General features: G+C 35.8%; 1 protein-coding gene across 7 annotated transcripts in view; it reads right to left on the bottom strand.

The window, feature by feature from the left end:
* The window catches only part of dennd2da (DENN/MADD domain containing 2Da), a 47,525-nt gene that overhangs the window by 6,184 nt on the left and 26,665 nt on the right, over nt 1–14,676 (bottom strand). For 4 of the 7 annotated variants that reach the window (XM_073909854.1, XM_073909855.1, NM_001430991.1 and 1 more), the window contains 8 exons: nt 13,547–13,642; nt 10,715–10,890; nt 8,627–8,739; nt 8,460–8,529; nt 8,111–8,188; nt 6,054–6,194; nt 2,562–2,710; nt 2,310–2,481 (listed from right to left, as the gene is read on the bottom strand). In XM_073909854.1, the coding sequence (XP_073765955.1) occupies nt 2,310–2,481; nt 2,562–2,710; nt 6,054–6,194; nt 8,111–8,188; nt 8,460–8,529; nt 8,627–8,739; nt 10,715–10,890; nt 13,547–13,642 (995 nt within the window). Of the gene's footprint in view, nt 1–2,287; nt 2,482–2,561; nt 2,711–6,053; nt 6,195–8,110; nt 8,189–8,459; nt 8,530–8,626; nt 8,740–10,714; nt 10,891–13,546; nt 13,643–14,229; nt 14,457–14,676 lie in introns of those variants that run through there. The other 3 variants (XR_012383840.1, NM_001077294.2, XR_012383841.1) reach the window with 3 other exon arrangements.

Here is a 14,676-nt window from a genome sequence, read left to right on the forward strand (position 1 = left end):
AAAGTTGAGTATAGAAAATTGTGAAGGAAACTGGACTCGAGCTTGTCACTTCAGGTCAGAATAACAACACATGCATAAATGAGTGAGGTGGCAGGCAGCAGTGAGGAGATTGTAAATAAAAAAGGATGTAATGATGTTGCCAGAGTGGCTTTTTGGTTTCTTTTCTCATGCATCCCAGCCTGCTCCCCATCTGAAAGATTTTTTTAGCATATGGGTAATGTAGTCATTCAACTTCACAATTTGTAATGTTGCAGTATGTATTTGAATAACGATGGTTAGTTCCTTTACTTAAAAAGCTCAGATTTGATTATCATAATTAGTTTTGTTGACAGAGTTTGAGGTTTACAATATCATCATTATTATTGACACCTTACAGATGTTGATCTAACTGTACAATTGCACATACTTTGTAACATTTTATTAATCAAGTTTAAGAGTCTCTTTAACACTTACACATATTTTATTATTAGATTTTGTTTAAAAATGTTTGTTTTTAACTATTAAAACTATTTGTCTTAGTAATGTTGGTAATTTAAAATAAAGTGGTTTAAAAAACTAATAATCCTAAATGTTTTGTTAAAAAAAATTCAACAATTATTGATACCGATAATTATTGATATTGATATAAAATATGATATCGTGATTTTTTTTTGCAATATCGCCCAGCCTTAAGTGTTTGAATAAATGCTTCTGTGAGATGATTCCATAGCCTTCTCATCATTAATCACGCTGAGTCAATGAAAGCAGTTCATTTTTTTCAGTTTGTTCAGAAATTCAAGGCAAGGCAAGGTTTCCTTGGTTTCTTTGTGTGTATTTGGACTGATTTGTTGGTTTCAGCAAGAGCACCATCTGGCATTCTGGAAATTTACTAAAAAAGGACACCTTGATTTCTTGAGAAGATATGCACGATGTGCTTTACTTAATTAATTCAATAAATCACCCAGTCCTATACTGAATCATAGACTGTAAAATATATGGACCTAGTATCTGTGAAGTCACTCATAGGTTTCTAAAGAGCGCAAAAGAAGCCACAAGTAGGCGCAGCCAACCGTCGCCATTTTGTTCGCGCGTCATCACACCCACGGCGGGATACCAAACAAGGGCAAAGAGGCGGAGAGTGAGCGGAGCTACAGACACCTGCTGGCATTTAGCTTGGACCTGGTTCAGACACACTTTACTTTGGGAGGACGCTTAATACTTTATCACCTGTGACTCGTTTGTATTCTGACCACTTGTGCTTGGTTGTATACTGTATCAAAGTGTTTAGACTTTTAAAAACACTGCTGTGATACATTGAGCCACTAAACATTGTTCTTATGACGTTTTTCAACAGGAGGAAAACGCAAATTACTTCCAAAAACTTCAGATATAGTCTGTGTTAGTTAATGTAAGACTATTGATGAAATCCAGCATAACACTGTATGACAACACTTCAGATGACTGATCTAGAGCCTACAGCTAATCAATCTGACAGATTCTGGAGTGCATTACAGCTCTAAATATAAATATAAACGATAAATTATCTTAAATAAAACAAATACATGTATAGAGATGGTATATAAGTATATAACTTTACTCACATGGGAAACGGAGGCCACGTGAATGGTTTGTGAGCACAATTAAGTGCCCTCAGCATGCCATGCCATCTAATAATTGTAGGAAACAAGTCCAAAAGGCAGTTGACTGTGTCAAGCCACATAAAACAACACAGAAATACGATAAATATGCCGAGTTCAGTGGCTAATCTGAAGGATTCAGCTGAGGTGACGTGACGGCGACCAACGAGAGCTGTCACTCAAGTGGCCACGCCCTTAATTATGCATACTTAATATAAAGGAAACGGATGAGTTATAAAAAAATTCACCCCCTCACAGTTGTCATGAAGGGTAATATTAGCTGTATTAACCAAAATCTTTTTTTGTACCAGGCTGTAAACACCTTTTTTTCTGCTGTAAAGTTGGCCATTCTAACAGTGGGCTAAATTGAAATTTGCTCTATTTTGGAGCCAGGAGAGGCCAGGACTAGCGGAATTTCGGATGAATTGCAGTTTTAGTTACTTCCGTATTGGCTTCCTGAGGGAGAGCGGGAGGTTGCCGCTTGTACTGAATGCATATGGCTTAATGTTTTGAGGATGTTTTTTGGTATTGTTCTAGACTTTGAATAAGTTGGGACGAACTAGAGAGCTCTCAGATTTAAAAATACTTTTAGATATTTAGGTCTCAGGGGTTTGGAATGACATTAGGGTGAGTAATTAATAACAGAGTTAACATATTTTGGGTGAACTAACCCTTTAAGCTGTGGTCACTCACATCGGTCTGGTCGGTGACTAAATGGGCGAGTCTTTTCTGGACCCCTAGCAGGTATGGAGTGGGCGCCATCACAACATCTATGAGGATCTCAGGAACTATGGAAATAAGCGTGTGCTGCCAGATGAATGGATACAGGAGAACAGCCACAGCGTGGATCACCTGAGACAATGTACTGCACAGAGATTGTATGGGTTAAATCAATGTTAAATCAGTGTGATATTTTATGTACTGTATACATGCTTATTTTAGTACCCAAGCTCCTCAGCGATGAAGATAATCCTTCGCTCAAGTACAGTAGAGGCAAACACCTCTAGAACCTCATCATCTGACAGGCATCTGAACAGCGTGCGGAAATCCACATGTTCCAGCCACGAGTCTGTCGGACGAGTCAAACTGATGATCTGTAGTAAGGTAAATAGACATTTTAATATTTATATAACTATAATGTACAGTGGTAATAAGCTTCTGGTTAATTTTTTCAGAAAATGTGTTGGTTCTAATGCAGTGTTTCTCAACCACGTTCCTGAAGGACCACTAACATTGCATGTTTTGGAGATCTCCTTTGTCACACCCATATCAGGTCTTTCAGTCTCTGCCAATGAGCTGATGATCTGAATCAGGTGTGTTTGGTTGAGGAGACATGGAAAATGGGCAGAGCTGGTGGTTCTCCAAGAGTGTGCTTGAGAAAGACGGTTCTAATGGATTATTCAAGTTCAAAACAACTCACCGTGTTTTCAATGTAGTTGTTTAATTTTTAATAATGCACATTGGGTGTGTTTTTTTAGTTTAATTTGTTGTGTTAAGTGTTGTTAGTTCTCATATTTAGTTTTTTATGACATGGCTGTGTCCTAACCCAGATTTTCAGTAGACAGACAGACAGAGAGATAGATGGATGGATGAATAAGCAGGTCGCACACCAGATGCGCTGCTCAGTGCCGCGACACAGCGCGCACATGACAATTGAAAGTATTGCACACCAGACGCACACATTCGCTTGCTATTTAAAATGAAACTATTCAGATGGCGCTGTGTGGTGGGGCAGAAATATGAACAGTGTCCTGAGTCGTGGCTGGTTGCTGCGGACAGCCGCCGACTTGCAACGCCGGTGTGCGTACCCTGATAGAAACCTATGTTTAGAATTCTAAAATGCATGGCACTGCACGATGTGTTGTGTCGCCGAGCGGCACATCTGTTGTGCAACACCCTAGAGATTGACAGACAGACTGACATATATATAGACAGACAGATTGATAGATAGACAGACAAATGTATTACTGAGTATATAGTAATAGATAGATTATGTGGAAAGATGGAACCACTCATTGAATAATAGATATATAGTAAGGCTGTACAATATATAGAACAATGATTGCAGTAATAGTATGTGTGATAACTGAATTGCAAATATTTCTGTGCTAAGCGTTTGTGTGTTGCATGAATAGGTTGTTAAGGCAAATTTGACCTGGGACCTTACTATCTTTAAACCTGCCTTTCCTGTAGGTGCTGCGATGCTATTGGCTAGACTGGGTCCAAAGGTGAACACAGTGTCTCAAAGATAAAAATAAATACTAGTGGTGGGAGGAGGGAGCAGTGAGAAAAATGACGAACAGTAACTGTTAGTCAGAATTTTAGGTTTTCAGTCATTTAGAGTGTTTTAAAGTCTTAATGTTTGCATCTTCAAATGGTATTTTGAGTCTGAACCAGATTTAATTAAATAATTAAAATATAAAATGCATGTTAAATTTTGTAAAATCAATACATACCAGTGTTCATTTTAATTTAGTTTTAGTCTTTTGACCAAAATTCAGTTTTAGTCATATTTTAGTCTTCTGAATCATTTTAGCTTAAGTCAACAAAATCTCATAAGATTTTAGTCGAATAATCTAAATATATTTGGTTAATTCAATTAAAATATTGAATAAATTAATTTAAACAAAATATTCCAACTTAAAGTTTAATAAAACTTAAAATTTAATAAATAATTATTTTTTATGAAAGATGATGTTATCGCATCCGATGTATACTGTGGATCAGTTACTTTTTAAATGTGCATGTGCATCACGCATCACACACCAGGATTAATTCTGATGTATTATTCACCAAGATTATTATTATTTATTATTTATCTAGATATTATCATTTATTATTATTCACCAAGACTAACTCATAATTCCCAAAAAATGTCCCTACCATTTTCGTCTCGTTTTCATCGGTAGAAACTTGTTTGTCACGAAAATTTTTCTTTGACAAAAATTGAATAAAATTAACACTGTTATATACATAATTCTTTAAAAAAACGAATAAAATAGCATTTGTTAAATGCATAATCACAAAAGCACACTGATAAGTTAAAAATCACAGCAGAATTATTGATTTACTACTGTTATTGCAGATCATCTGAATGGAATGTTCTATATTCTGCAGAACTGAATCAAGTTGGAGCAGCACATGAGAACATACCTACATGAAGCAGCTCATCTCTGACCCTTTTCCCCCTCAGCTATTACCTCACTGCAATTTCCTGCTGCTTTGACAGAGCTGAGGATCTGCGTGTTTGTGGACAGCAAGTCTCTGCCTGCCTGTCCGCTTGTTTGGAATTAGAGAGGTATTACTTTACCCTCCTTTAATGTGCTGTAATTAACCCTCAATGCTTTATAATTACTGGAGAGAGAAAAGTGGGAAACCAGCATTTATTCTCTTCCAAGAATTTACACCCTTATTAAATTTCCCCATACTCTTTTCCTTTTTTTGGATTGGAAATGATTGACTAATACTAGTTTTTTGATGTTTTGATGTTGACTCAACTGCTCTAAATACACTGGAAATGGAAAGTGTTACCAAACACTGCCTGTGTATCTTACAGTAAAAACATTGTCTGTTTTAGTCAATGTTTGCCAACATTCATGTACAATGCACAGTAATCCAACCCCACAATCTTTTAATTGACTAATAATCAGAATATCAGCTGAGCTTTTCAGTCATTTAGAAAAAATTCTAATAATATAAAAAACAAATAAATAAAATATTCATTCATTCATTTTCATTCGCTTTTCCTGGGCCGGATAACAAGGACAGCAGTCTCAGGAGAGAACCCCAGACATCCCTCTACCCAGACACTTCCCCCAGCTCCTCTGGGGGATCCCGAGGCATTCCCAGGCCAGCCGAGAGACATAGTCCTTCCAGGTTGTCCTGGGTCTTCCCCGAGGCCTCCTCCAGTTGGGACATGCCTGGAACACCTCCCTAGGTAGGTGTCCAGGAGGCACGAAACAGATGCCTGAGCCACCTCAACTGACTTCTCTCAATGTGGAGGAGCAGCGGCTCTACTCCTAGCTCCTCCCGGGTAACAGAGCTCCTCATCCTATATATAAGAGTGCACCCTGCCACCCTGTGAAGGAAACTCATTTCGGCTGCATGTATCCGAGATCTTGTCCTTACGGGCATTACGCAAAGCTCATGACCATAGGTGAGAGTAGGAACGTGGATTGACCGGAAAATCGAGACCTTTGCCTTTCGGCTCAACTCCTTCTTTACCTTCTTTATTCTTCATTCTTCTTAATGTTAAATAAAATAATTTTTAAAATAAATTACTTTTAATATTTTATTAGAATAAAGCAAAATTAGACAGATTTCTGATTAGTTTGAATTAGAATAAAGTAAAGGTGCTACATTCAGAGGTGAATAGGATCCAATCTATTCAGATGTTTTTGTATGCAGGATCAGCCCATGTTTATGACTAGCTCTTACCTCAGTGCCTCTATCTGGAATAAAGCTCTTGATATTAACAGTGTTTCCAGGGGCAGGAAACGCCGCCTCCCTCAGGCTCTGCATAAATGGGTAAATCATAGCCATGGAGATCTTTCTGCGCTGCTCCACCTCATCAAAGATCTACCAGACAGAGAAATACTGTAGAATTACTGAAATAAAACTTTATTTTTCTTTCAACAAAATATAACAGGTGAAAAACTGAAAATTTAGGATCAGTCAGGGGGCGACTCGGTAGCTCAGTGGTTGGCACTGTCGCCTCACAGCAAGAAGCTCACAGAATGCTGTAAGCTTGTTCCTGTAATGCAATAAAAAGGTTTTAAATATAATCTAATATAATTAAATCTAATTATTTTATTAAAAACTAAAAAATTTCTTACAATTTACAGAAAAAAACTCTCAATTATTGATAAAAAACTCTCAGAATATGAATTTTGATTAAAAAGGAAAGTTTATTTCACATTATTTATTATTTATATTTCACAATTCTGATATTTTTTTCTCTTTATACAGAATTTTCTCAACATTGCTACTATTTCTTGTAGTTTAAATCTGGCTTATTTCTCTCAGCGTTTCAGTTGATATCTAAAAATTTTGATTTAAACCAGCAGTTCTGAAAAAAGTAATTAATAATAATTAATTAGTAATAATTAATTACTAATAAATAAAATATTAATAGCTAATAATTTTGACCCTAAAATTTTTTTTTATTATTTAAGACTGCAATTAAAAAAAAATAGTTAAAGAAATATTTTTAAAAGAAAAAAATATTCAAAGGGGGTTTAATAATTCTGATTTTAACTGTATAAACTTAGCGCTTGGAAAGTTGAGAAACTCCCAGCATCTGCGGCGAGCAACACCACTGGGCTGTTAAGTCTTCAAATAATATGAAATTTTGAGAAATTAGACTTAACAAATTAGATTTTATTTTGAAGGATAATGTGATGCAGAAGACTGGAAAAATAGGTATGTGCAATATATCTCAGAGAGTTAAAAATAGGCCTGTTACAATAACCAATGTATTGACTTATCACACAACACACGGACATGACCTCAATCATTTTTGGTAATGCAATCCACATGTTAAGTGTGACATCACACGAAGTGGCTTCCGGATCCAAACGCTCTGACAAACTGTATGTGGAGACTCATCAAATGGTAATGATAAATGTTTACAAAGAGATGTAATACTTCAGAAAATCACGGTCACAATATATATGTGTCCATGCCTAAAATCCGATGGCCAGAAAGTTATTCTTTTTTTTTTAATAGTTAATTTTTGTATTTGTGATGCAGCAAGGCCAGAGACTGTTATGTACACTATGATTTTATATAAAATTCACTTTAACATGTGATATGACTAAAAAGTGATCATAAACGAATATTTTCTCAATTCAAATGAATAGAGGCTTGGACCTGGAAACAGTGTTCCATACGGCACGACTTAACATGAAGATATATATCGCTCATACATAAAAAACAATTGTAGCAACATTTTAGCTGAGGATATACGTTTTCACATTCTGCTTCAATGACTAATTATTAAATTATTTTAATGACTATAATTAAATTAAAGATTCTGTATGGGCCTACTGTCACATATGAGCAAAAAATCATAATTGGGTCACATTTAACTGGCAGTGTAAACAGCGCCTAAGTAACAGCAATAGAAACTTTACAAACACAAGCATCTGTAATATGACTAGTCCTTTAAGATTCCATTAGCTGCCTTTGATGTTTGCCCTGAACAAACACACACTCATTTCCAGTCATGTTGAACAATCACAGAGAAAAAAGTACGTGCACAAAGGTCAACTCAACAAGCAAAACATTCTCCAATAACTGTAGCATTGAGTTCGGACAGTAAATGGACAGCTCATTTGGGAGAACACATCTTACACAACCTATCTCAGTCTAGAAAATTACTTCAGATAAGCAATTACTGAAGAAAAGCAGTGAATCAACACCAGAAAATCCCCCCCCAAAAAACTACAGTGCAAATCGAATTAGAGATGACTTAGAGTGCAGTAACTTTTTACCTTGGAAAAGAGCCCAAAACAGGCCACATTACTGATGATGCAGTAGGCTTCAGGCAGACGAGCACCCTTCCCATCAGGCTAAACAAGAAAAGATTTGTTAGAAACAATCAAATCACACAGTAATAACCTTCTTCATTTATTACAAAAATATCTAGACTTTTCTGAAGAAAATGTTGGAGGTGTTTTCCTGTTGCTACAGTATGTTGACAGGGTAATGTAGGCGTTTGTTTAAAAGACATTGTGCAAATGTGTCAACACTTAGATTCAGAGATTCTGTTCAAACTAATTAATGTTAAGTTCTGAGCAAAAACTACAGGAAGTGTCACTAATGGGTCCAGTCAGCATTTACCAGCAGCCTCCTACAGTATCCATTCTTCCTTGTTCCATCAACATCTGTAAGCACGAAAGAGAATGTTTCACTGTAAAATAGAGAGAAAAAAAAGCGAGAGAAAAAGTGAAAAAACAGAGTTTCTGGACATGCTGGAAGGAATAATGTGTGTGGTCACACTCCAGTACCTGGGATATTCTGTTAAGGGCGCCCAGTTAACACCTTCCGGAAAGCAGAAGAGGGTCAGTGCCTTTAACGTCTTCTCTTCCTCCTCCTTCTGAAATCGCACCATGCCATCCTTCTGCGCTCATTACAAAGAGAAAACGATTTTTAGTTACTCATATAGTCAAACGTTATTTTTTACATTTAAAGATATACATATGGGGGGGGGGGGGGTGGGGGGTGTAAACTGTTTTTTACGAGTTTTTTTTTCTCTCATTCGCCGTGCGGTAACAAACATTGCATAAAAAATACACGCTTAGAGCAGTTCCTCGAATCAAATATCTTGTTTGTCACGAGAGGCATGAATGAATTCCCTGAATGAAAGAGCCCAACTGCAGTTAAAGTCCACCATTTAATAATTTATCAAATAATTTGATTACTGGTGTCCATGTAAACACTTTCTCCCCTGTGTGTGTGTGTGTGTGCGCGCGTGCGTGTGCGCGTGTGTTTTAACTATGAAAATTAGCGCGTGCCCAAATCGACACTCCCATTTTTATGCACATTTTTTACAGACCCTCTCTCTTTTGCTCCTCCGACACTCCCCCCTAAACAGAGTTCCCACTTTCCTGACTTTTTCAAAAGTAGAGGTGTGAAAAAACCCTGCTGAAACAAGGGGGTTTCATGGTCCTTTAAGCCTTTAAATGTCACTTTAATGCCGAGTTCAGACTGCATGATTTTCAAAGTAGTCATGTCACAGATGTTTTCACACTGCATGACTATCTGGGCTAGCGTTTCGTCGCTGCTTTGTTTACACTGCAAGATGGATCGGCGACATGGACATTCACATTGCATGACTTTACTGTAGGAAGAATCGCCGACAACTTCGTCCAAACTACGTCTCACAGCCAAAAACACGTAGTATATCTTTTGTTATTAACTACATAATGAGAAAGAAGCCTTTAATGGGGTAGAAAATGTACATATTTGCTCACCTGGGTTTAAAGGGAATTAGCCATTTCTCCTCAACGTTGATAATAAACTAATTTCTTTCTGTATGAAACGTCAAACAGACATAGTTGCTCCTGAGTCCTGTCAAACCTCCACTAGTTTTTCCTCCATTTCATGGGTCCAGATAAACCGAAAAAGAGCGCTTTTAACTTCTCCCCCAGCCTCTCGCTGGCCTGCTGCAGGTATACACACACGCACACGCAAGTGAAAGCTGCTCTTTCATTGGCTGTAGGCGATGGCTGATGTTATTTTCAGTCAAAACTCAATTCACACGGCATGATTTAATTCGCCGACAGCTCCAGATATTTAGCATGCCAAATATCTCGCAGGCATCAGCGACTCATCGGCAATTCTCTCAGATCGCGTCTTTGATCGTTCATACTGTGTGATTGTCACTCACATGCACGAGCAGCGGTTTGCCTGTGATTTCAGGCATTTGTTAGCGATGTCTCAAAACCTGTCGGCGAGCCAAAATCGGGGCTAAAATCACGCAGTCTGAACTAGGCATAAGCTGTATAGAAGTGTCTTGAAAAATATCTAGTCAAGTATTATTTACTGTCATCATGGCAAAGATAAAATAAATCAGTTATTAGAAATGAGTTATTAAAACTATTATGTTCAGAAATGTGTTAAAAAAATCTGCTTTTTTTTTTTACTGGGAAAAAAAGGGGCTAATAATTCTGATTTCAACAGTACATAAAAACAAACATATACAAAACAAATTTGTATTTAAATTTATATATAATTTGTATCATATACACATATTTTATATATAAATATAAATAAACATATCCCAAATATATTCATACATGTGTGTATTTAATTACACTTATTTTGGATGTTATTTAATAATGCGATTATTTTTTTCTCAGCACTACAAAAAATTCTATTTAATCTAAGGACACATAATCCCTAACAATGTGATTCCTAACGCAGAAAGCTGTTGTAACATTCCACTTTAAATTTAAGCCTTTACTGAATCAATAAATGTACTGCAAATAAAAAGTTTTCAATGGAAGCAGTTTCAATTATACAGAAGTACTGAATGCTTTCTGCAGGCATTGTATACAAGCGCCTACATGCAGAGCACATGGTCTATTCATCACCTTAGGGAACTGATAGTTGATCTGTGGCTCGTAAATCCCATCTTTGGTCTTCTTAGGTCGAACCACCACCAGATATTCGAAGAAAAACTGCCCGCTGGCGTATCGCTGCTCCTTCGCCTTTTCTTCCACAGGGGAAAGCTCTGTACTACCAGGTGACTCTGGCTCCTTGCTAGTTCCTACAAAAACACACGCACATTAGCAGACATGAAAAGTTTGCCAGTATTTAAAGAGACAGTTAACCCTCTCAAGGCAGGCGTTGTTGATTTGCAACAGGTAAAAGCATAGATTTTGCCTGTTTCTAAAATTTAATTTGAGCCTGAAAGGGTTAAGTCAAAAATGAAAATGCTGTCAGCATTTACTCAACGTTTACTTGTTTCAAACCTTTATGAGTTTCTTTCTTCTGTTAAACAAAAAAGATGCTTTGAAGAATGTTGGAAAACAAGTCAACAGTTACAGATTTCCAACATTCTTCAAAATATCCTCTTTTGTGCTCGAGAGGGTGAGTAAATATTAAGTAAATTTTCATTTTGTTTAAACAATCCTTTTAAATGCAATCAACAGAAAAGCTCCAAAACCAAAGCATAGGAATTGTTTAAAAACGTTTAGCTTTTCCAGTGTTTCTCTTCAGCATAAGCACTATCAAAAATATAACGCTGAACCATGGACAAGTACAAACAAAATTAGAGATGAGAAAGACGGGAGCTCTTCTGTGAATTTTCTTAACATTTCCTTTTGAGCCTGCTTTTTGGCAGCCTCCCCCAACACAGAGCAAACAAAGCAGACAGGAATACCACAGGAGTCCACCGAGTTAGTCTTGTTCTAGCTTGACTCGCCTCACCATGGAAACACTCAATGTGCCTTTCTATAAAGGACAGAACAATAACTGCTGCTTATAACTGAAAAGACAAGCAGTGCACTAAGGAACACATGCAAATTTGTGTGCTTAGACTGACTTTGTGAACCTCCTCATGACTTCATAAAACGAATTTTAAATGAACAACATATTACAAGCAAATCTTTATAAATTCCATTCAAGCACTTCGGGTTGAAAGAATCTAATCCTTTTAGGCATTTTGGCCTACTTACACAACGAGACACGCGGATGAGTCATGGTGAACTGTTTTGACAAGGTTAACTATATTTATATGCAGTATAAAGCCAGAGACCACAGCTAAACACAACAAAGTTTTAGATGTTTTGTTGTGTATTCGTTGAGGATGCTTTTCAGCACTTATATAAACATACTGTAAATGCCATCGTGTAAATAGTAAAAGTTATACATAGTGAAGTTGTATTGTGCATGGTTGTATTGTCACTTTCTACACTTGTGCAAGCAGTATAATACTGTACCAAATTTATTTATAAAGCACATTTAGAAATAACAAAATTGTGCATACTAGTAAAAGATGAGAAAATTAGCAAAAAAAGCAAATAAGACTTAAGATTTAATCAGGTTTAATCAATAAAAGCAACAATAGAACCAGTAATCAAGCAATCATTGGGTATTCAAAGCAAGATAGTAGATAGATATGTAAAGCAGACTTAAAGGGATAGTTCACACATAACTTTTCATTTTAACCCTTTAACTGGCTGCTCTACCAAATGGTTGACCATATATTGACTGTTTTAAATAATGATTGTTATAGTGATTTAAAGAATGACAATGGTTTGCACACACAGCATTGTTGGTGTACAAAAAAAATCACTCAAACATAATCCTGTTGCACTATTAGACTTGATGTTGCTTTTATTGTAAAAAAAATAATAATAATGATAGAAAGTGTTAAAATGAGAATCTGAAATATTTTATAGCATACTTCAAAAAATAAAGATGATCTAGTATTAAAAAATTATTTATTTTGAATGTTTTTAAATAAATTGGTCTTACACTTCATATTTTCTGTTTTTTCATAATAAATGAATTAATTCCCGTACTTTTACCATAAACTGACATACTCAACCATTTGGTAAAGACTGATATTTTAGAAATTATGTCATGTGTTAAAAAAAATGCATTGAGTGTTTTAACTAGCGACATTAGGGGTTAAGAAATGCAATCCAAAAAAGTTTTTTTCTCTTAAGTTGTTGAGTTTCTTTCTTCTGTTGAACACAAAAGAAGATATTTTGAAGATAACTGAAAACCTTTAACTATTGACTTTCATAGTAGGAAAAACAAATACTATGGAAGTGAATGGTTACAGGTTTCTCGCGTTCTTCAAAATATATTCTTTTGTGTTCAACGAAAAGAGAAAGTTATATACATACATGTTGAAAACAAGTGAAGCGTGAGTAAATAAAGGCAATTTTTGTTTTAGGGTGAACTCTCCCTTTACAGACAGACAGAGGGGGATAGTTTAATATGACACCGTGCATGATGTACCTTAAAGAAAAAAAGCAATGTGATAAAAATGGGACACTAACCGGTTTCAAGATTTTAAAACCTGCAAATTTTCAGTTGTTCCGTTCCTAAGGTATTTTAAGGTTTTTTTTTTAATTATTATTATTTTTTATGTGTTGTAAAGAAATCAGTGTTTTTAAAACTAACAAAGAGAGCCAAAGTCAATTATTTTTTTGTAATTATTTAGCTTGGCATGTTTACTGTTCCAAAATATTATAAATGTTTCCTAAAATAAAATGTGTTTTGTTCATTTTTGGGGGGGGATTTTTGTTTGTTTTTTTCCCAGATGTTTAAAAAGAACATATTTTAGAGCAGTAATCACAATACCATGATACTGTGAGTTTTTTTTATCGAAGGTTATCATACCATCACATACTTATACCAGCCCATACCTAGTGACAATTATAAAGCAATGCATAAATCACAGTTCTTACTGTCTTTGCTGATTTTCCCACGGAAAGATGAAAATAAGGTACTGATCCTCTTCATCGCTCCCATATCTGGAGAATCTTCACCTGGGAGAAAGACACCTGAACAATAACAGTGCAAAACAGAGTTTATCAAATGCAACCTTATAAAACTAATGCAGAAATCTTCCCTAAAATGCCTTGTTAAATATACACTTTTTTAGCCAGATGTTAGTTTTGACAGCTGAAATGTAAACTCCAATCTCAACCAATGCACTTTATTTTTTTACATGTGATTATTTTAATCAGTCCTTCATCAGCAATTACTATAACCCACAAAACTCTCGCTTAACCTGCTTTGTATGTCATTTATGTAACTTGCATGCCGGACGGTTAACAGTAAAACGTCAATACAGAATTATGACAGCAAATATTCAACCAGTCCTACCAGAACCTGAAAAACCGACTGACAAAATATATACAGTACATGCAATTTATAATCAATGTTGGGTAAAATCAAAAGTAATATATTACAACCCTATCTTTAAAAAAGTAAACACATACTTTAATATTACTTTAGTTAAAAAGAGACTAATTAACACATTTAGTTTCTTTAAAAAAAAGTGATTTACGGTTGTAATATAATACTGATAAAAGTATCTTCACCCAGCGCTGTTTATAATGTAAAAGTACAGTATTATTGAACTCACTCCGGTGTTTCCGTGCGTTTGCCTTTGTTCCTCTTCTTCTAACACTAGAGACAGATATTCCGTTCATGTTTAAATCTTTTGCGCAAAGTTTGTGAGCTGAAGTGATATTTGTGCCGAGAAGACACGGCAGTGGTTTCCTCACACAGCACAAGACCACTGTACTGCCGAGAATGAAAGTGAGAGGAAGCAGCAGCATGTGCGTGGTTTCTGAATTCGAATCAGCGTTCATTCGAACCGATTCCCAATGAATCACTCGTAAGTTCAAGAGAGCCTTACGACTAAACTAAAACATCACAATTTGTTAATCATGATGTAAAACATAGTGCTATTTCACTACAAAAGCAGTCTTAAGATGGCTTAAAATTTCCGAATGACTCGGTAAAGTGAAGTGCAAGGGACTGATGTAAAGATTCAAACGAGTCTTCAACAGGAGTTCTTATATCTATC

The sequence above is a fragment of the Danio rerio genome, chromosome 8 (assembly GCF_049306965.1).
Source record: "Danio rerio strain Tuebingen ecotype United States chromosome 8, GRCz12tu, whole genome shotgun sequence".
NCBI lineage: Eukaryota > Metazoa > Chordata > Actinopteri > Cypriniformes > Danionidae > Danio > Danio rerio.